At 46.8% G+C, this 22,589-nt stretch overlaps 1 protein-coding gene across 1 annotated transcript in view; it reads left to right on the top strand.

Moving 5' to 3' along the window:
• The window catches only part of Atp6v0d1 (ATPase H+ transporting V0 subunit d1), a 46,193-nt gene that overhangs the window by 16,472 nt on the left and 7,132 nt on the right, over positions 1-22,589 (top strand). The window contains exons 2-4 of the mRNA XM_021220314.2: positions 9,140-9,311; positions 17,048-17,226; positions 18,830-18,909. Of these exons, the coding sequence (XP_021075973.1) occupies positions 9,140-9,311; positions 17,048-17,226; positions 18,830-18,909 (431 nt within the window). The remainder of the gene's footprint in view (positions 1-9,139; positions 9,312-17,047; positions 17,227-18,829; positions 18,910-22,589) is intronic.

Below are 22,589 nucleotides of genomic sequence, written 5' to 3'. Positions count from 1 at the left end.
TGGTTATGAGCCACCATGTGGTTGCTGGGATTTGAACTCCGGACCTTTGGAAGAGCAGTCGGGTGCTCTTACCCACTGAGCCATCTCACCAGCCCTCCATATAGTCTTATTGAGAGGTGAAGTAACACATGGACTTTGGGTCAAGCATCCCAGATCTTGAACCAGCCCTATTCTTCTAACTCTAGTAAATAGTAGAGTTGTGCTAGTGTGTTTGCATTTTCACCTACAGGTGGTAACATGGAGGACATGCTACAGCCTGGAGGAAGGATTTCTATAGACCATGAAAAGGAGGATCAGGGGAATTATTTGGAGAGCTAAGTAGGGCAGCTCGAGCCATAGCTGGAGCGGTGGAGACTGTTGGGCTGAGAGTGTTCATTAGGAAGCTTTGTGTGGCATCCTTTCTGACGAAGAAAGATGGTGGATAGTATGCTGTGCTGATATTTGTCTGTATACCATTACTTCAATTTAATGTTTGTGTGGGTACCCTGAGAGTAGGAGTGGGCACACAGTGCATGTACTGGTCAGGAGCCAAGAGCCTGGATATACAGATGTACTATAAAATACTCAGGGCCAAGTTGCAGGACAAGATTTTAAACTCACATTTTTATGGCTCCAAAGCTCAATTTTTTTTTTTTTTTCATTTTGAGCCAGGCAAGATGGTAGGTACATACCTGTAATCCTAGCATTTATAGGTAGGGTTTTAAGTTTGAGGGTCACCCTAGGTTACACAGCAAGCCCTGTATTTAATACACACACACACACACACACACACACACACACACACACACACAATTTCCTTTTCTCTGTCCCAGGAGTGACAAATGGTTTGTCGAGGTGAGCTGTAGAGGGAAGGGAACTGGAACCATAAGCCAGCTTTTGGAGGAAGGGTATGCCTTCACCGTCCAGGATAAGGGGCTCTTGACAGTCTAGGGGTGGTAAGGAAGAGCAGAAAGTTTGTGGGGAGGGAGAAAGCTGGCATTTCGTAGAAAGAGTTGAAACACAGAGGTGATTAGTCGGCATTACCTGGGAGTTTTCCGGAGCACCTTCTGCCATAGTGGAGGCTCGAAGGCTAGAGAGGATATTCAATCTGTGCTGGGGCCTTAGGTAAACCCAGAGTTAATAGTTCTCATGCAGAGGCTCCCACGCTTGTGTTCCAGATGTGGTACTCTGACCCTGCAGATCCAGCCAGCCAGTGCACACATCTGTTTTAGAGCTGACACGAGCCTGAGAAACTCCCCTGAGCCTAGGGAGGAGGTTTTGGCACAGCATATTCATCCAGAAGTATTAGGGTGGCACAGGTTTTATTGAATCATCAGACTGGCCATCCTGTGTTTTCTCATTTTGAACCTCTAGAAGTAATTACATTGGAAGTGGATCCTTGTTCCTTCAAAGCAGACTCCTCACCTGGACGCAACAGGCCAATGGCCTAGCCACCCTTGCAGGCTTGGCACATTAGGCTCTATGGAACATGTTCTGGCATCTGGTTTTATATAATTCCTGAAAACTCCTGAGCTCCCCAGGAGAGCGTCATTGAGTAACCTCTGGAAAAGCAGAAGTGAAGTCTGGGAACACACTGTCCCTTTACACTTCACTCGGGCCAGTTGGCTAGCAGGAGCTCTATGTGGATGGACCATGAGGCCATAGTGACTGTAGATCTGGGCCACCCTGTTTAGTGTGTTGGCTCCCTAAGGCATGTGGGACCAACCCCTTGACATAGGCCATGACCCTCCTTTCCTGCTTTCCTAAGTCCTTGGAGAACTACAGTAAGGGCCAGAGGGCTGGAGAGGGAGGCCATGTGCTACCTGCCCCTGGGAGCCAGCTGAGTGACCTGAAGGATCCCCTTCAGGTTGGCAAGCTTAGGGAATGCTTTCAGGAAGAGGGTGGGGGCAGGGCTTCTTAGCTCCATCTCACACAGCTTGGCTGAGTCACTGCCAAGACAATATTTTATCATACAGAGCAGAGAACACTGGTCAGGTTGTTGTTGTTGGGACATGGTACTATACTATTGAGGAGTCTGGGGTCAGTCAGTATGGTCAATAGTACCAGCAGTGTCCAGACCCTTACTACTGAAAGAGACAACGGGGATTAGAGATAACCAAGGGGGTTTCAGGACAGATGGAAGCTATGAGGCTAGCCTGAAGCTGGTGCAGGCTTAGAAGCTGAATAGCTGTGCCAGGTAGGTATTAGGCTGTGGTCTTCCAGGTACCTTCAGAGAGCTCTCTGCTGGAGGTAGAACAGTGGCATTTGACACTCAACTCAAGGATGACAGAGGCTGCCCTGTGGAAGAGGAGGGCAGAGGCTCTTGGTTTCTAGGGTGGGGGTGTGTCTTCCTGTTCAGTCTTCCTAGCCTGGCCTGAGGAAACCTCTAGTTCAGGGCTTTTTAGTAAGGTCTCCTATGGACTTCCCTGGAGCATTGATGGGATGATAGGAAGGTGACTGTTCAGTCAGAGAGTCGTTGAGTCGAGGGCTAAAGCAGCATAAGGACTGAGAGTATGAGACCATGGGCTTTTGGGAGAAACAGAGCCTTGAGGAAAGGTGTTAGTGACATACTGGAATTGGGTGACTTCACTCTGAGTGTGTTGTAGAAAACGGACTTGGAAGCTGAGGGGTAGAGTAGGATGCCTTTGCGGCACATGGGGTTGGAGGTCATGGGAGATAGTTGCCAGAACATCTGAGACAGGAACTTAGGAAGCATAGGTGGTTTGGGATGGTTCTGGAGGTGGGCAGGGGAGGAGCAAGCCCAGGACTTTGAGCAAGACTAGAAACTGAATTAATCTGTCTCCTCTGAGCTAGGGTTTAACCTCACACTAAAGCAAGACTTTCCTGATCGCAGCAGTATCTTCTTCAATTTGAGAATCAGCCTCTGAGGAAGTCTTTTACTGTCAGACATCCCAAACTGTCCAGACACTTGGCACTGGGCCACTGATAGAATTTGGGGTAGACAGCTGGGCTTGTGGGTAGACCAGAGTTGTCCCCAGAGTCTACTGTAACTAGAATACAGCTCATACCTCAAACCAGGAATGCCTGGTCCTCTCAGGGACTGTCACTGATGCTGTTAGGCTGCTGAGCCCAGGTCCCATAGCATACCTAGCCCCTGTTGTCCTCAGGTGCCCTTGAGGGGCTGGGCTAGGGCCGGGTGGCTAAGGCTCCCACTAAGCATCTATAAGTTCCAGGCCTCTCCTAATGCTTGGATTCTATTCCCAGTCACATCCCCTCCTCCACAGCCTTCAGAAATAGCAGGAAGCTGAGGAGAGAGAATTCTAACCCAGCTTGTCCTAGCCCTGGCCAGGCCTGTCTGAAGGGCTTAGGGTTGCCAGCCACTGTTTCTGGGCGCCAGGTTTCTCCAGCAGGGTCAGAACTGGTTTAGAAACCCTGTGTGGTCCCCTCGTGGGCGAGCTAAGGAATCAGCCTGTCTCCCTCCCTCCAGTTGCCTTGGCTGGCAGGCTGTCCCTTTTTCCTTGGTCACAGGGAAATGTGGGTCTTAGCCAAAGAAAGTGGTCTGGAACTGGCCCTTTGACATTGTCTCTGGGGGCTTTTAAAAATGAGTTTCCTGGTAAGGCAGACTCTTCCAGCCTTGGGCAGGATTCTCAGTAGAGTCTCCCGGGTTTGCTCTGATCTGACAAACTCCAGCAGAAACCACCCAGCCGCCTGCATTCCAGCAGTGCTCAGAGCCGTGGCTTCTCCTGATGCAGTGTCAGCAGAATGCAGCAATGGAAGCACAGGGGTGTCTGCTGTGAAGCCTGGGTGAAGTCCCAGGGGTGGGGCTATACAAAGGAGCACTCTAGCTTTGTTCTGCTCAACCCCAAGCATATTTTTCTAGCTTCTTTAGTAATGGTTGATGTCAAAAGTGATGCTAGTAGGATTTGTCACTGAGTCATGATAGTGTGGGCCTACGCCTACTATTGACAAGTGGACAGTCAGTGTCCAGGTGATCTGCAAGCCAGTGGATAACTCCTCCGCTTTAAAGGCTGTTTGGACAGCTGGCTCTACCTGAGAGGTCTGCTCTACCAATGTATTCAAGGAGGCTCATTGAACAAGAGAGCCCCACCAGGCCTGCTTGCTATCCTAGCCTCTCTATATTCTGACTGGACAAGGTTCCGGCTTTTATTGATAAGCCTTTGAAATTGGTATGTCTGAGAGGTCCAGCACAAAGATTGGTCCTGGCATGGGAAGGAGACCATTGCATAGCCTGTGTATGTCCAGGCCTTCTGAGGTGAAAACTCTCACTGGAGTACCAGGTATTTGATGGAGACTTAACTGGTTAGAGAGAAAGTATTTGGCAGTTGGGGAAGTTGCTGAGCTAGTCTCAGAAGTTTTGTGATGCAAGGCAAAGTCTGGGAGAGAGGAAGTGTCATGCTGCTGAGAGCTTATCTTCAGGATCCCCAGTGGGAGGTGATAGCTTGCCTAGGGACTCTTCCCAGAGCATGGGCCAGGGCTTAGAAGGACAGAATGTGCAGAGGCCTGGATCCTCAGTGCTTTAGGAATGAAGGATCAGGGAATCGAGTAGGGTAGTGGGCTTGCTACCCTGGGAACTGATGGGGCCAGTGACAGGAGACACTCCAGTCAGAGGATTGAGTTTTACCCTGGAGCCTTCCTGTGCCTGTCTTGGTCTCTAGGGAGCTAAAGAGGAAGTCTTTTGACCTGAAGAGAATTTTAGGCTGGCTGCTATGACTGCATGGATAAACGGACAGTTTGGCCTGGCTGCTGTCAGCTCTAGAACTTCTTGTAGTAAACGTTTGGGAACTTGGTGGCCCTGGACCAAAACCCCTTGCTCATGTTGGTCCCTCAGGCCCCAGTAGCAACATGTTTGCTGGTAGATACAAATATATAAATCAGGGCACGACTATGACATGGTAAATGAAATCTGCTTCATTTCAGTACTTATTAGGTGGGATAACTCATATTTTTAACTATTTGTTTCATACCCACAAAAACCATTTCAGAGGCATTAATAATCTTTCTTTTTCTTTTTTCCTTTTTGAAAGTCAAACAAAGCCAAAGTTTATTTAAGAGGACAATTTTATTAGAGTTTCAAAGAAAAACTCCAGGGCAAGCAAGTTGTAGATCTCAGTAGCTGCCTGGAGGAGGAGAATGGAAAGGGAAGCAGCCATGCAGTTGGAGTTAAATCATTGTGGGGGTCAGCCATGCGGCGGCATACAGAGCTCCATGGTGGGAACGGGGGCATTAGGGGAGTGAAGTCCAGTATGGTAAGAAAAATATGCTTAAATAAGGGAGGAGAAAAGGAAAAAGTTATGCTTCTCAGAGTAATTCAGAAAAGCTGGCAGACTTATGAAGCAGCATGGCTGTAAGAAACTACTAGCTGGGCGTGGTGGCACACGCCTTTAATCCCAGCACTTGGGAGGCAGAGGCAGGCGGATTTCTGAGTTCGAGGCCAGCCTGGTCTACAGAGTGAGTTCCAAGACATCCAGGGCTACACAGAGAAACCCTGTCTCAAAAAAAAAAAAACCCAAACAAACAAAAAAAGAAACTACTAGGCAAGTGCTCTAAGATATAAGTATTGTCCTGTCTGTACCCCACCCCCTAGTTCTATTTTTCTTTTCTTTATCAAGACAGGGTCTAATAGCCTAAGCTGCCTTGAACAGCGGAATTACTTCTGCCCCCAAATGCTGGTATTATAGGTATGTGTCATCACACCCATGTTTGTACAGTGCTAGGGAATGAACCCTGCACTTTGTATATGCTAGGTAAGCTTTCTACCAGTTGACCTAAAACCTCTCCTCCATGTTTCTTTTAAAAAGATTGTGCACGAGGCAGGCGAATTTCTGAGTTCAAGGCCAGCCTGGTCTACAGAGTTAGTGCCAGGACAGCCAGGGCTACACAGAGAAACCCTATCTCGAAAAACCCAAAAAAAGAATAAATAAATAAATAAATAAATAAAAGATTGTGCACTTGCCTAGTTTCAAGGTTATTAATTACAGTGTGGAGGTAGAAATGCAGGCAATAGCTGGGCGTGGTGGTGAACATCTTTAATCCCAGCATTCGGGAGGCAGAGGCAGGTGGATTTCTGAGTTCGAGGCCAACCTGGTCTACACAGTGAGTTCCAGGAAAGCCAGGGCTATACAGAGAAACCCTGTCTCGAAAAACCTAAAACAAACAAACAAACAAACAAAAAGAAATGCAGGCAATAGACTGTTATAGACTGTTATAGTAATAGCTATAACATATAATTAACTATCAATATAATTAGATTTTTTTCCCTGCAAAACCCATTTGAATTACTACAATAACCCAAGCATTTCTGAGTTGAATACCTCCTGTTACCCATGCCTTACTCTCAAAGTAGCCAGATTGGGAGAATAAGAAAGAACAGAACCCCTTATCAGAGTGATTGCAGACACCCTGGGGTAGAGACATTGGAAGATGTGCAGACATCACTAAAAACCAGGTGGCTTCTTTTAATTTGCTTTGCCTTCTCTTTCTTATCATCTTTAGGGTGGCCATGGGAGAAAAGTAGATGAAAGTGGTCAAGTTGGCATGAACACATTGGATCCTCCTCAAGCTAAGGTGTACCCTATTAGTGCCTAGGAGCCACCGATGATATAAATTCTGTTTATCACCAGTTCCCCCCCCCCCCGGCATATAGGTGAAAAGTATCTATTCCAGCATGTTTATACACGTTCCCCACATTCATCAACATGTGCTATTCCATCTCCTTTTACATACTTGACTGCAAGTTGAGCATTCTTTTTTTTTTTTTTTAAATATTTATTTATTATATGTAAGTACACTGTTGCTGTCTTCAGACACTCCAGAAGAGGGCGGCAGATTTCATTACAGATGGTTGTGAGCCACCATGTGGTTGCTGGGATTTGAACTCAGGACCTTTGGAAGAGCAGTCTGTGCTCTTAACCACTGAGCCATCTCTCCAGCCCTGAGCATTCTTTATTACGGTGGTTGTTCATTCGTTTGGGTTGAGACAGGGTCTAGTTATGTTGCTCTGGCTGGCCTGGAACTGCCTGTGTAGAACTGGCTGGCTCGAACTCACAGACATCCTCCTGCTTCTGCCTTCTGAGTACTGGGATTGAAGGTGTATGCCTCAATGCCACACACTGTTGAGGCATTCTTCATGTGATAGAGTATGAGGGGCATTAGAGAGGTTCCTGAAGTCTATGGACGAGTTATCTGTTGTACCTTTCATTCTCTCTGAGCAGCTCCAGCTGGTGTCACCCTCTGGGCCTCCAGAACACCTGAGGAATCCTTCATCTCCTTCCTACCTGTCACTGGCTTTAGTATTTCCATTGTGACCATAGTGGCCCTCGTAGAATAACCCAGGAGTAATTTTCCAGCCATCATCACTTATCTTCTCCTTATCTTCTGTTTTTTTTTTTTTTTTCATTTATTCTATAGTAATTTTTAGAGCACAAATAATTCTTCTTGTGTTTTAAGAAGACCACTCTAGCGGGCACAGGTACTTGCCACCAAGCCTGAGTGCAGTACGTGGAGCTCATGTGGTGGAAGAAGGGAACACATTTCTGTAGGAGTCCTCTGATCGCCATAGGCACACAGTGACACTGCATGTTGGGAAAATGTGTGGCACATGCGTGCTTACACCCACCTCCACACACATATAAATGTAACTTTTTAAGAAGTATCAAAGCTGATGATGGTGGTTAGAGCCTGTGATCTCAATACCAGCACTTGAAAAGCTGAGGCAAGAGGATTGAAAAAATTTGAGGCCAACCTGGTCTACATAGTGATTTCCAGGCTAACTTGTGCTAGATAACAAGATCATGTTTCAAAGAGGCTGGTTATAGTAGGACATACTTTTAATCCTACACTTGAGGCAGAGTTAGGTACATCTCTGTGAGTTCAAGGCCAGCCAGGTTGCATAGGGAGATCTTGTCTCGAATGAATGAATGAATGAATGAACGAGCGAACGAACTAACTAGGTTGATGGCTCCCTAGTTTAGATTCCCTGAATCTGTAAAAAGCTGGGTGTGGTGGCATGTATTTTATAACAACAATGGTGAGATGGGAGGCAAGACAGATCCATATAAGGTTGCTGGCCAACTTGTGTAGCCTACTTGGTCAGGTTTCAGGCCAGTGAGCAACCCTGTCTAAACAAAAGGAAAAGCCGAAAAATGATACCTAAGATTTTCCTAAGATTTTATATGTTTGTGTGCATATATTAAAAAGTTAACAACATATAAAAAAGTCAAAATAATAAAATATACCTCAGTGATATAATATAGCCTAGCATATATGAAGCCCTAAGTTAAGTTCCCAGCACTGCAAAAATAAAATATCACTGGCTACTGTGTGAGGAATGGACTAGAGGTAGGGGTGAGTCATATTTTTTCATATGTCTCTAAAAATTGAAGAGAGTTCTTAGTATTAGTTAGTCTACCTCCAGCCACTGTTAAGGGGAACCCATCCCTAGGCCACAAATCCTTCAGGTCCCATCTCACTCTTCCTTCATACTTCCTGGGCTCCACCCTTTGCTGCAGTTCAACCCAACATGGCTTTTTCTGCTCAACCATATCTTTGTGCTGATTCTCTTGTCCACCTCCAGCAGCTTAGGATATTTCTTTTCTTTTCTTCTTTTTCTTTTTTTTCCTTTTTGTTTGTTTATTTGGTTTGGTTTAGTTTGGTTTTTTGAGACAGGGCTTCTCTGTGCAACTCTGGCTATCCTAGAACTCACTTTGTAGACTAGGATGGCCTTGAACTCCCAGATCCACCTGCGTGTGCCACCACTGCCTGGCAGAATTTTTTTTTAATGTGCCTCATGTCTGAATATTTTGCTCTTCCAATTTTTATGTGCTGGAAAGTAGAGCCCATGTTATATTTTCTTCCAAGTCAGGATCTCAAAGTCTACAGATTATAAATGACACCTTATATTGAGGTTTCACAACCTCATCACTTTGGTGGACTGTTATTCTACTTGTGTTTGTACTCTGGGGCCTGGAATGCTGACTTCTGTTCCTAGGGTCTGGGGCATCTGGGACTTAGCCTGGCTACTTTGTAAATTGGCACTGAGCAATTAGGGAGATGAAGTCAGGCGGCAGCCGGATGCACCTTCCTGGGAGGAACTGGGCTTAGAATTGGCTATGGATGGAAACTTAGGGCAACCGGTAAGGTTCAGAAAGCCTAGCCCTTACCATCTTCCCTTGGGTTTCAGACTTGAAGCTGCACCTGCAGAGTACAGATTATGGCAACTTCCTGGCCAATGAAGCATCACCTCTGACGGTGTCAGTCATCGATGACAAGCTCAAGGAGAAGATGGTAGTAGAGTTCCGCCACATGAGAAACCATGCTTATGAGCCACTCGCCAGCTTCCTGGACTTCATTACGTGAGTGAACACACAGTGCTGGGCAAGGTAGTTCTATGCCTGCACACGTTGGCACCAGAGTGGCCTCGGTCATCAGCTATTGTGCTTCTGTCAGGTGACCAGATGGCAGTTCTGTCAGGCCAACTGTTGTTAAAGAATGTCTTTAAAGTCTTCTCAAGTGGTATAACTAGAATGGTCATTCAGCAGCTCTGGACTCTAGGTCACAACCTTTAAAGTGGAATCACCACTTTCTTTTCCTGTCTCTAATTGTTGTGGAGGAGTTGGAGTTGCAAAAGCTGGGAGAATTGGAGCTCCCCTACTTATTCTACAGCTCCTACATCAAACACTCGTTAGGTTTCCCCTACTCCCCTCATGGACGAGTCAAGGTCTGGGTGTAGACAGAACTCTGGAGATCCTGGGATGGGCCATACAGTCCTTCTGCCCCTACCTAGGCTGAGCATCACTGGACTGTCTCACCCACTAGTACTCAAATAATGACATGGAGACTTACTACTGTCTATGAATGATTAGCCCTAATATCTAGGCTTGTTCTCAACTACCTCATATAACTTAATAGCCCACTTATTCTAGTCTGCTTTCTGCCATGTGGCCCATTACCTCTCTCCTTCAGTCCCAGCACCTGTCCCTTCCTCCATGTCTGGCTGGTGAATACCCTGTGCCTCTGATGTTTTCCCAGAGTCCATCTCTCCTGGATGTCTCACCTGTCCTTGCCTGCCTTGCTATAGGCTGTTCAGTTCTTTATTAAACTAATCAGAAGAGGCAGTTGAGGAAGGACAGAGACACACCTTCATACAGTGTACAAAAAGATTATCCCAACAGCTGAGGGCTGTTCTTCATGTGCTCTGACAGGTCAGAAAGCCAGGGGATGGGCTTGAGTTGGGGGAGACCGAATGCCTTGCTGTTCTTCCCAGGAGCTAAGGGGAGTAGGTTGTTTATTAATAACCCTTGGTTGCTCTAGGCTTGCCCATTGTGTGACCCTTGGATGGAACTCTTAGAGAAGCTATACACCAAGCTCTTAGAGAAGCTAAACAGAGAAGACCCTGGGCTTGAGGGCTAGAACAGGCTACTTCAACTAGTCCTGTGTGTCTGGGACCCTAAAGGTAGAGACATTGGCTCTGAAGGAATGACTTAGAAGTCCTGAGTCCAGTCAGAGCCTGGCAGACAAGTAATGGCTCCTGCCCAGGTGGCTGCTCATGGGAGTGGTGAGCAGAAGTATGATCATTGGCTAGCCTCTGCGTGTGTTCTTAGATGTATTCCCTACCTTCTTCTGAAGGTCTTGTTTTTCCCTTCCCATAGCCTCTTGTTTGGGACCAGACACATCACTCCACTTATCTCTTCAGAGACAGGGTTGTATGTGGCTGTCTAGCCCATCTCCTCCTTTCAGCCAAGAACAGCCACTTGCACAAAATTCATCTACTCAAATGGGGTATTTAGGCAGAGGGCTCCAACCTCAGTTCTAACAGGCTGGGACACTTGAAAGGCACAGAGTACTCCAATAAGTTGGAGAGCAAGCCTTCTCCTGGCTGTAGGTCTTTTTCTCCAGGTACCTACCTCTTTGCTGCAGAATCCTACATGGGTTCATGATCAGACTGTCTTTCTCTTCATCAAGGTATGCCAACATGAACCTTGTGGGACAGGGCAGATAGAGTATATTATATACTGATGCTTTGTGTGTGTGTGTGTGTGTGTGTGTGTGTGTGTGTCTGTGTGTGTGTCTGTGTGTCACACATCATTCTACCATCTGTCACCTAACCCCTAGCCTGGGCCTGCATATCCTCTACCCCATAGCCAGAGCCGAGGACATACCAGGAAACTAAATTTATTGCCATAACTCAGCCTTCACCTTCAGCTTGTTTGCACAAGGCTTCTCCAGCTTCCTGGTTAATGTTCTGGTTTTGCCAGCTAGGCTGGCTGGATGAAGCTTGACCCCATGCCAGTGGTCAGAGAGTAGATGTTACCCATCTTGCTGTCAACTTGCCCACCTGCCTGTGCGTCTACCCTGGCCTGTTTCGGTGTCAGCCCGCCAGGCTGTGAAACTGGAGAGGGCTGTGAGAGTGACTGAGACAGAGCAGTTGCCAGCTCTTTGCTGGAGGTTGGCTCCAAGCACCGAGTGTGCTTAAAGATGATGTGTGGCCAAGTGTTACCCTGTGGCAAACTTTCTGAATCTACCACTTCCTGGCCTCTTTCAATCATGGGTGATTGTGGCTTATAGCCTTTCTCTCTACCACCACCCAGGATGTCACGTGCTGACCAGTCTGAGCCTGTGACTGCTTGTCCTTGACCCCTTCATCACCAGTGCATCCTTCTCTACTCTCCACATCCCCCCAAGCCCCCAACTGATGGCTGCTTTGTCACCACCTAGAACTACTACACTCCTGACATTGCCCAATCAGGCAGCCATCCTCCACCCACAGCCTTCAGGCTCTCCAACCCATGCCGAGTCCCTTGTAGGACATGGGATCTAGATTCAACAGGGTATCAGACCTTGTTTCCTTCCTTGCTATCCCTTCTGTCTTCATTTCCTTACCTCTGTAGCTGAAGTTTTCTGGTCTATCATTTGAGATCTCTTCTGCCAGCATCTGTAACTCTCTTGGCTTCCCAACTCATGGTCCCACCCTACTGGCAGCCCCCCAGCCCTGGAGGAATCCCAGAGCCTCCAGCCTGGAGCTGTCCTTCCCCCACCTCCACTCTGGGAGCAGAGCTGGGGAAGCAAGCAATTGGCAGGGTGTGTGGGAGGGAATGTCGATCCTGCTAATAGACGTGCTCACCTACTCAGCCTCAGCTTGTTTCTGCCCAGCAACTTCTTGCTGTCCCTACTCTGCACCCTGCAGCTCCCATTATGAGTAGGATGCCCCCTCCCCATCCTAAACATCATTCCTCTCCTGCCTGCAGCCTCTTCATCTCTGTGCAGATGACCCACCTACTCCTCTACGACGTCATCAGAAGCAAGTGCATCTTCCAATACTGCATCTGCATCCCACCCCGAGTCCAGTCCACCTTCCTTTCCCTGAGATCCTTCTACCCAGCATTCTGAATCTCCTCACCCTTACCTGGACCCTTGAGTGGTCACTCCTCTTTACTTCTGTGTTGTCACCTTCCCTTTCCTTTTAAGTGCTTCTAGTACCACACCTACATCTCTGAGATCATTAACCACCCTTAAAACTCATTTTATGGGGCCTATTTTTCACATTTCTCATATTTTTTCACACTTCCTCTATCACTCAAGCCTGCAGTTCTTTCTCAGAAGTTTTGTCACTCCATAACAAGGCCCTGGCTATGGTCATTCTTGGCCTTCATGTGGCCAAGGTCTCTAGGATTGGACATTGGTTGTATCTAGCCCTCAGCAGTTTCTTCTCTCGTGATATCTGACTAAATTTAACTCCTATTTCTTTAGCTGCTTTCTATTCCAGTGCCCTCTCAGACATTCAAATGTGAATAGAATTTTGGAAAGAGTTGAGTGAAGTTTTTATTTGAACCCTATACTGAGGCTGGGGTAGGGCTCCCCCAGCCTGGGGACTCATTGACTGCTTTCCTTAAGGAGTGACTACTTGTCTGAGGCAAGAGGTGTTTGAGGGAAGAACTAGGGATGGGAATCTAGACTGAAAAAACTTTGGCTGAGTCCAGAGCCAGGCCAGGAGAATACTACACAGATGCAGAGTGAGTGGTGCTGAGGGGCAGACAGTGACAACAGGGGTGGTGTGTGCCTGCCACAGAGCAGGCAGTCTGTGTGCAGTAGACTCTCAGCGTGTAGTTTTAGGTGACCTACTCAACATCACAATCCTAATACATTTAATATGCTGCTAAACTGAGGTCCGTTACCAGGCCTAACTTGCCCTCTAACTTGGGATAGAGCCTGTGTTCAGGGTTCTTTAGCCATGGAGGGTACTTTTGTGTGGCCCATTCCATAGTATTCTCTCTCAGGAGAAACCTCTAACCTTGGAAGAGAGTTGGGGAGTTGTTTGTAGAAGGGTCAGCTTGGTCTCTGGGACATCTTCAGGTGGCCCCTAAGTGCCATTGTTTTTAAATGAAGTGGGTCTCTAGCAAGGGCCATCCCTGGTGATAACAACTACCTGTAGCCCATGTGTCCGCTGGCAGAAATTGTGTAGTCAACCAGTACTATCTGGGAGAATTACCATCAGTGGAAGTGGACACCTGGAAGGAAACTTTGTCCCAGGACATGGCCTCAAGTGTCTACTGGGTCCCCCAAAGCATCTCTTACCTCTTAAGGACATGTTGCCCTCACTTTGGCCTTTCTTTGTCCTAGAGTGGTCATTGGGTTTCCTCAGACCTTCTTATCCTGACTGTTCCCAATCAGCTGACTTTGCAGGAGTGAACTACAGGTTAGTGAGGCTACAGGTCTGCTAACCAAGGCTCTAGGGCTGCTGTGGGTTGTTTCCTTATTGCTCTTTAGGATGGAAAGGAAGCTAGCACAGATCCTGTTCTTTCTAGCTTAGGAAAAAGCATGACTGTGAGGGACCCTCAGGATCCCAAAGGCTCAGATCAAATAGGATAACTCAACTTGGCCTTGGAGGAGGGTCAGGATTTTAATGAGGAGCTGGTCAGAGCCTCACTAACTCTTCTGTAGTCCACATCTCATTCATTCTGGCTGCAAGGGGAACATTAAGGGGTAATGTGCTAAATAAAGGTCATAGCAGAGACTTCTGTTCATTTTCAGCCCTGGGTGGGGCTCCTTGGAATTAGATGTAGTTTAGTAGAGATAATGTCACCAGCAGCAAATGAGGCTCCTTGGTGGGGGCTACAGGTAAGCCAGTTGGCACAAGTACCTGGTTCTACACAGTCTGCCAGCCCAAGTGCAGAAAAGCCTTGTGGCTCCAGCAGGTGGCACCAAAGGGCACAGTGGAGGGACAGGGTCAGCTAGGGACTCTAAAGGTTTCTTGAAGGAAGTAGCTTCCTAAACTGTAGCCTGAAACCTCTCCCACTCCAAGCTATTTGGAGGCTCGGGGCAGGGAGGGCCTTAGGGCAGGGGTTATAGACTGCTCTACACCACACACACTCCAAAAGGGCCTCTTGGGCCTGGCAGGCAGCGGGCCATCCACTCCCCAGCTGTCTTCCTCTGGAGGGAGATGCTGACCAGCTGGAACTTTATTCTCTCTTTTGAGGCCAAACGAGGGGAGACATGGCAGAGCAGCTTTCTGGGGGCAGGGAGGCGATTTCTGAAGACCAGGCAGAGAGGAGGAAGGTAGGAAGGCATGTGGCTGGGTCTTACCATCTCTGCCAGGTCTGTCCTGCCTTCCATCTCCCAGGAAAGAGGATCCTGAACCTTGCTGTACAAGAAGGGAAAGCAGGGGCCTCCACTAAAGCAATCTTAGAGTTGGCCCAGGGGGAGGGAAGTACTCAGCCTGGCACAGGATACAGGCTGGCCTGGCCTGAGTAGAAGGAGGAATTAGAAGGGGCTGAGTGCTATGATTGCGAGTGGCCCTAACTTGGCCCAGCATTTTTCTTTGTACTCAACTAAGGCTTATAGCAAGGAGAGGTTTGGGGAAGCTAGAAGGGAGGTCAGAGCTGAACCATGAACCACAGCTGGTTTCCTCTACTCACTAGAGGTATAGCAGTGAAGTCAGGTGGCAGCATTTCTCTACAGGACTTTCCTCCGAGGCTGGGCCAGGGCTCTTAGAAGTTCTCAGTCAGTCTTATTCCAGTCTTGTCCCCAGCCTAAACAGGATAAACAGAGACCCTGGGTTGTGGGCACAAGGGGGAAAGAAAAGTTTAGACTAAGGAAACTGGGGTTGTGGGTTCCCTCTGAGAAGACAGAGGTGGGAGTTTAGAACTAAAACAAAGCTTTGGCCAAAGGTAGCCGTAGGTATTTTATCTGTTGTGGCAGCAAGGTCACATAGGATCACTTGAATAATGTAAGTTGAATGCTGTTGTTCTTCAGCATATCAAAAGGGGATATTTGGGAAAAGGCTTTCTTATCTCTGGGTGGGGTCTCTATAGTTGTCTTGGGAAGACTTTGGTTTTAGTACTGCTGGACTGGATGCTAGTTAACTGCCAGTTCTGTGGGGTCAAGGACAAGAGGCTGGCCATATGTGCCTTTTGGCTTGCAATTACAGATGGATCTTGCTTGAGACCCTTGTTTTTGGAAGGTGAGGCGTGACTCTTCTCAGAGTATATCCTGTAATGAACCATCCAGATTGGGTAAGGAAAGAGGTCGGCTGCCTAGCCCTAGGCCCAGGAGACCAGAGGTTATAATGGCATTGAATTGAGTGGAGCTGTGTTCATCAAGCACAAGGAGAATGGGTTAGGCTGAGACAGAACTCAGGTATTTTGAGGGGCTTATAGGAGTACCACAGTGACTGGCACTCTGGGCCACCACCTTTTTCCTTTTATTCCTTTGGTACTGAGCCCCACCTCTTACCAAGGCCTTTCCTTGGTAAAGTCTCAGACTTAGGAACAGGGATAGAGCCTAGCTCTGGACCGCCCAGAAACAGAACAAGAACATGTCCAGGGCCAGACTGACAGTAGCCTCCATGTTTAGTCCTTACCCTTCCAAGGCCCAGCTTGGCCTTTAAGGATATTCTCCACCTCCTTTATACTCACAGTTTACTACTTGTAACAGGATGGATAATAGTTGGGACTCCTCGGTCCTCCTGTTCTTTATACCTTCCCTTTCCCCACTACCTTATCCCCATAGGTGAGTACACACAGCTTTCTGCCCAGCTCCTCTTTGGCTTTGCTTTTCAGTTGGATCCAAGTTGTCTTAGTTGTTCCTTGCCAAGTCCTAACTAGGCAGCCCCACCCTCCCCAGCTCCACAGCCCCCTCTGCTGTCCATGGTGCACAGAACATCTGATTGCAGGGCAAGCCTAGAACTGACTTGAATCAGACCGGCCTCTGGATCTCATTCAGGTCCTCCTGAGTAATTGCTTGAACTGGCTCTAAGGAGTAGTGGATTTTGTTGTGTTCACAGTGGGGCTCTGCAGTCTGCCTGACTCTGTCCTTTATTCTAGAAGGGGCCTTTACGACTCTTCTCTGGCCCTTCTTGGAGAAGCCTTTCCCCAGCCTGTTCCTTAGTCTTTCTCCTCTCCTCCTCTGGACTCCCAACTCCCATGGAGCCAGAGTGGCCCTGATAATATTGTGGTTTCTTATTTTCATCCCACTATGGCTCTGTAGTATTTGAGGTAAAGTTGGAACCCTCTGCCTGACCTGAGCTCAGTCTCCAGGCAGCCTGCTGCTGACAGCACTGCCTTGCCTACAGCTGTGCCCTCCCTTTCCCCCTGCCAGTCTTGACACTACTCAGTTCCTCAGATCAGTCCGTCTCACTCAGTGTGCCCCGGGCCTTTGCATACTGTCCCCTCTTTCCACAGCACACTTCCGTCTCCCAGTCCTTTATCTGTCAGGGTCCTGACCACACCTGCCCCTGGGATGGCTTCTGTGCCTCACCTACGTGTGCCCAGGCTTTCTGTGTACTGTTGGAGCACTGTTCACACTATAGGCTATTTACTTGTTATCCAATCATTTATGGGGCATGAATCTACCATCCTGTTAAAGGAAAAGCAATATTTATTCGGTGTTCTGTTATTGGGGGTTTGGGTTCATGGTGGTAGTGGTGACAGGAGTCTGGGTGGGGAAGGGTAGTCTCTGGAGCCTATCTACAGCATCCACAAGCCAGCACTTACTCTTAGGAGTTGTGTGAGCAAGGATGTGAGCAAAGTTGGAGGCCAGGCCTCCCAAGCCCTCTATCCTAACAGTCTGTCCTGTTGTTGTTTGCTTCTCACAGTTATAGCTACATGATTGACAACGTGATCCTGCTTATCACAGGCACACTGCACCAGCGTTCAATAGCTGAACTTGTGCCCAAGTGCCATCCGCTAGGCAGCTTTGAGCAGATGGAGGCTGTGAACATCGCACAGACACCTGCAGAGCTCTACAATGCTATTCTGGTGGACACACCCCTGGGTGAGCCTCTGTGGTGGAAACAGCAGCTAGGCAGTGGTCTTAGCATCAGAGCCTCAGTGTGGATTTTATGGATTGTAGGAGGTGGGACAGCCCTATAGCAGGACACTGCGCTGCCACTGACCTTGCTCCCTCAGCTTCCTGTCCCTCTTTCTTTACTCTCCCATTGCTTTTCCTAGGCAGACAGGCAACCCAAAGGAAAGACTGAGACTCTCTAACTTTGGAAATAACGTGGGTTTTTGGGATTCAGAGGGGGGCTGAATGAACTTATGGAGAAGAGCAAGGGGCTTGTGTCCCTTGGAGTCCTGAGGGGTCTGGCAGACTGTAGCCCTAGCCAGGGCTAAAATAATGGCTGGCTTCTTATGAGACAGAAAACAAAAGCAAAAAGCTTCATTTGACTCCACTGAGCAGGTCCCAGGGGTCAGGTCAGATGGTGTCCAGCAGGATGCAAGGTCCATGTCAGAGGCCAAGGAAGGGAAGAGAGTCAGGATAGCTTCCTATTAGCCCTGCCTCCCTAGTGCTGGCTCTTGCCTGCCTAGAATGCTGGAGAGAAGGCATGAGTATCTTAACTACCCAGTGCCCTTATAGCCACAAGGCCACAAGCTAACCCCTGGGGAACTATTCCAGGGAGCCACCAGAGCTGAATCAGAAGGTCCTAAGCTGAGAAGTGCCAGACATATCTACTCACCTTTGCTTGTCCCTGTAACTCTGAGCTAGTTCTGGGCTGTTTGTGGCTTCTGCAGTTTCATCTTTAAAGGAATGACATCGGATACATCTTCAGGTCCTCCTTGGGATTTTTACCCTAGCCTCTCCTCTTAGTCCTGCAGTGGATTTCTAACTACTCCAAGCTTAGCTTGCTCTTCTCCATTCGCTCATTCTTTTGTAAAGAAGAAGGGGACTGGAGAGATGGCTCAGCACTTAAGAGCACTGACTGCTCTTCCTCAGAGGTCCTGAGTTCAATTTCCAGCAACCATGTATAGCCACCTGTAATGGGATCCGTTTCCCTATTCTTGTGTGTTTGATGACAGCTACTGTGTACCCAAATACATGAAATAAATTTAAAAAAAAAAAGGAGGAGTCAGGCAGTGGTGGCGCACACCTTTAATCCCAGCATTTAGGAGGCAGAGGCAGGTGGATTTCTGAGTTCGAGGCCAGCCTGGTCTACAGAGTGAGTACCAGGACAGCCAGAGCTATACAGGGAAACCCTGTCTCAAACTAAAAATAAAAAAGGAGGAGGAGGAGGCTAGTTTCTCTAGGCCTTCATAGGGTATACATAGTGGTGGTTTTTAGTCCCCAAATTAATAGCTGCCCCTGGAGAAGGGAAATCTCATGGCCTCTTATGCAAGCCTGTCTTTGGCATGGTCTAAACTTGGGTCTGCCCCAGCAGCGATTAGATCATGTTATGGCTGGCTGCCTCCTTTATAAATCAAATTTAGGAGCAAAGAAGCAGGAAAAGCTCAGGTCATCACACACAGCCCAGAGAATTGCTTCTACTTCCAAGGCAGTAGCTCAGGCTGGCTTGGGGGTCTCCATCCAGTCCTTAGCTTGGTGTGCCCTCTCACCGAGGCTGCCGTCCTGCTCTTTACATCCTTGTCTTCCCTTCCAGCGGCTTTTTTCCAGGACTGCATCTCAGAGCAGGACCTTGATGAGATGAACATCGAGATAATCCGAAATACGCTTTACAAGGTAGTGATCTTGAGAAGCAGTGGGGGTGGGTGGGGTTGACTTAAAAGTGGGTGGGTGGGGGTATAACAGAAGGTAATTTATGTGAGATGCTGGGCCAGCATGCACCTGTACCAGGCTCCTTTCTGGGGGCTTAGCCTCTCACTCTCAGGTTCCTGGGAGGGTTTCAAGGTTTTGTAGAGCAGGTTATCCATTCCAAGGTGTCTGCAGCAGGTTGGAGCGACTGGTGCTCTGACACTTGGCCTGTCAGAGCTGGCTTCTGGGCAGCCACTCATGTAGCATCCAGGAGTGTCATGGTCTACCACTCAGGTCATTGCCCTCAAACCTACACCACATGACTCTTGCCAGCCAAGACAGGCATCTGGGCAAAGGCAGTGATATGTGCTTAGTTAGGTGGGGAAGGATCCAGCCAGGCACAGCCAGTTTGTTATGACCCTTTCAGGTTCCCAGACCGTGAACCAATGCCATGTATCTCACTATCTTCAGCTTTTATTATCCTTTTGCTTCCTACCAGACTATGGCATAGACTGGCATAGACTGGAAAGAGAGTGGGCTTGGAATTCCTCAGTTTGTACAGTTGGACCTCACTTGGGTCCCCGATCTGCATGGAACTGGGTCTCTGGTTGCAGGCGAGCGAGGCTTCGGTGAATGTGGGGTGACAAACAAATACGGACACAAGGGAGTGTGGTATCTGAATGTAATGTCAAATTGAGCATCAGACTATTTATACAGAAGAAAATAGGGAAGTTACACAAAACAGAGGAATGGCAGAACACAGAAGGACTGGCAGGAAGAAACTGGGGTAAAATTCAATGTTAACAGCTGGGATCAGAAACAGCTCCACCTAAAGTCAGCTTAAACTTAGAAGCCAGGGGCAAGGGCTTCATGCCCTTGCCATAGTTCCTATAGTCCAATTCCCCCTAGGCCATTGTAATGCTTGTGTATGGGTGTAACTCAGCTACCTATGGTTCTAAGTATCTACCCTGGTTCCTCTTTAAATCACAAACTTCCTTCTTCCTAGAGAATGGTAAATTCCTGTGTAGGACAAGTGACTTAGCTACCTAAACCCAGGGTCTGCTCAAGGACTGACTGCCTAGGATCTAACTTGGCTATGTATTAAGGGAAAAGCACATAGATCTGTTTTCTAACTAAAGCAAGGACATTGGAGCATTCATACAGGATGCCACAATTCCAGGAGACTAAGTTTCTGTGAACTTTTCGCCTCAGGACAGCGCCCAGGTTTTTTTGGGTCCTGTTGTGCTTGTCACTACTGGAGAGAATGTAGCAGTTCCCCCTGTTTATTATTTTTTAGATGAAGTTCCAGGATGTCCCACCTCGTGGTAGCTACAGATCTCAAAAGAACTCTAAAGATGAGTGGAAACACAATGATTACTAATAAAATAATGTCAATAATAATAGCAAGCAAGATTATATATTGAACCCAATCTAAGGGGTTCACTGCACTTAGGTAGACTGGTGTGACACAAATGTATTGAAATGAGGCATGACACTTCGTAGCTAACCTTACCTTAATATTTGCAATATCCTGTTCCATCGCTAGCACTACTTCTAGAGCATTAACCTTCGCCTCCAATTTTTTTTATCAAATAATATGGAGCTCTGACAAAGCTACAGAAATATTCCTATGCATATTATTAACAAAATGAGCAGTATGTAGTTGCTGAACTAAAGCTGTGGTAGATACTGCAAAAGAAGTTAAAATCGGAATTAAAGCAGTAATTCCTAAAATCAGAGCTGCAACAAATCTCTTTGGTCTAATAATCTCATTTAACCTTTTTAAAGTTTGCAATCCTGAATTCTCAAACCAAGGATCATTTCCTAACTCTACAGGCAGCAAAACGTAAGTAGGTCTTTTTAACAACAACAGCAGATTCCTTATCTAAGTTAGGATCTACACAATTTGTTAATTGACAAGAATTACAACTAATATGAAAAGACTGTCAAGATTGGTGATCTTAACTGTCAAAATTATCTAACAGTATAGCATACTGGTAAGGTACACAAGGTTTTACAGCTATAGGGGATCGGCCTAAATGGCCAAAAACATTGTCTCTGAGGAAAACATCTTGTCCATTGTCTGTACCAGTCCCTTCGCCTCCTGAGTCAGCTTTTTTAGTTGTTCAAGTTGGCTCTCGGCTCTCCTTGCTGCAGCCTGGGGCGGAGACGGGAAGTGTCTCTTCATTTTGCTTGCAAGTGTCTGCTCTCCCGGATTCCTCCTCCTCTGTGCTCTCAGTACAGCCTTCCTGTCACTATCCTCGGGGCACTCAGGAACTCCCAGGTCAGCCTGTGGCANGAATCACTCTGGAAGCTAGCATGCTCCTGCAGCATTCTGTGGAAAAAACAGAAACATTTCCCCCCTTTTGCCCCCATTTTAAGTACCTGAACAGGATCATGCCACGTGCCAATAAGTGGATCCTTTTTATCTTACCTAGACAAGATTCTGTACATTTTATTTATTTAATTATTTATTTATTCAAAGATAAGAGTATCTATTTGCAGCAATTAAATATAAGTCTTCAAGAATTAACACCATTATGTGGAAACAGGTAGAAACTGAGGACACTTGAGAACAAATTTTTACCATTTGACATGCACATTTTCTAAAAATACCAAAATATTATCTTAAGCCATTACTATTTCGATGATGTAAAGAAATTAGATTATATGGCCAATTATTCTTGTGTAAGGTCTATATTCTGCCTGAGATATAAATCTAGCATTGCATTGCCTTAAGAGGTCTTGTCCAGGCAATCTAAGACAAATTCTTAAATATCCAAAGATAAGTCTTCTTAAAAGAACAGCATTTTAGCCGAGCGTGGTGGCATACGCCTTTAATCCCAGCACTTCTTTAAATCCTGCAGAGACAGGTGGATTTCTGAGTTCAAGGCTAGCCTGGTCTACAAGGTGAGTTCCAGGACAGCTAGGGCTACACAGAGAAACCCTGTCTCAAAAAAAAAAAAAAAAAAAAAAAAGAACAGCATTTTTTCTTATGAGTTGTATATGCATAAACAATGGCTCTTGGCACAGTTGTAAGCTCTGAGCTCTATATTGACTATTAATATACAAATTAAAGCTTGATCATTGAACATTTTATAACACCATCTACAGCACACAATTTAATTATCTGTGCTGAAGCAGGAGGAAACTCAATAGAATAAACATGTGATCCAATTCACATATACTTTTCTCCCATGGAAGGACTTTTTTTTTTTTTTTAAAGATTTATTTATTTATTATATGTAAGTACACTGTAGCTATCTTCAGACACTCCATAAGAGGGCGTCAGATCTTATTACAGATGGTTGTAAGCCACCATGTGGTTGCTGGGATTTGAACTCAGGACCTTCAGAAGAGCAGTCGGGTGCTCTTACCTGTTGAGCCATCTCACCAGCCCGGAAGGGCTGTTTTTAAATACAGTAAATGGGATGCATGCACGCATGAATTTATGAAAGATACAAAAGCATGCATAAAAGCAATTTTAACTTATCTTTTAGGATAATGATTATCAATTGTATTTAAAATGATGGTATGCAATAGGCCAAATATCAATATTTTGTAATAATCAACTTAATTACTGTTTGGAACAAGGAACACTTTTTAAGACACAATTTTTTGTTCTAGTTTTTCTAAAATACATGAATTTATTTTATAATTCTTTATTA

The sequence above is a fragment of the Mus pahari genome, chromosome 20 (genome assembly GCF_900095145.1).
Source record: "Mus pahari chromosome 20, PAHARI_EIJ_v1.1, whole genome shotgun sequence".
In the NCBI taxonomy this organism is placed as follows: Eukaryota; Metazoa; Chordata; class Mammalia; order Rodentia; family Muridae; genus Mus; species Mus pahari.
Note: the sequence above shows the minus strand (reverse complement) of the source record. Positions and strands in the feature narration are given on the sequence as shown.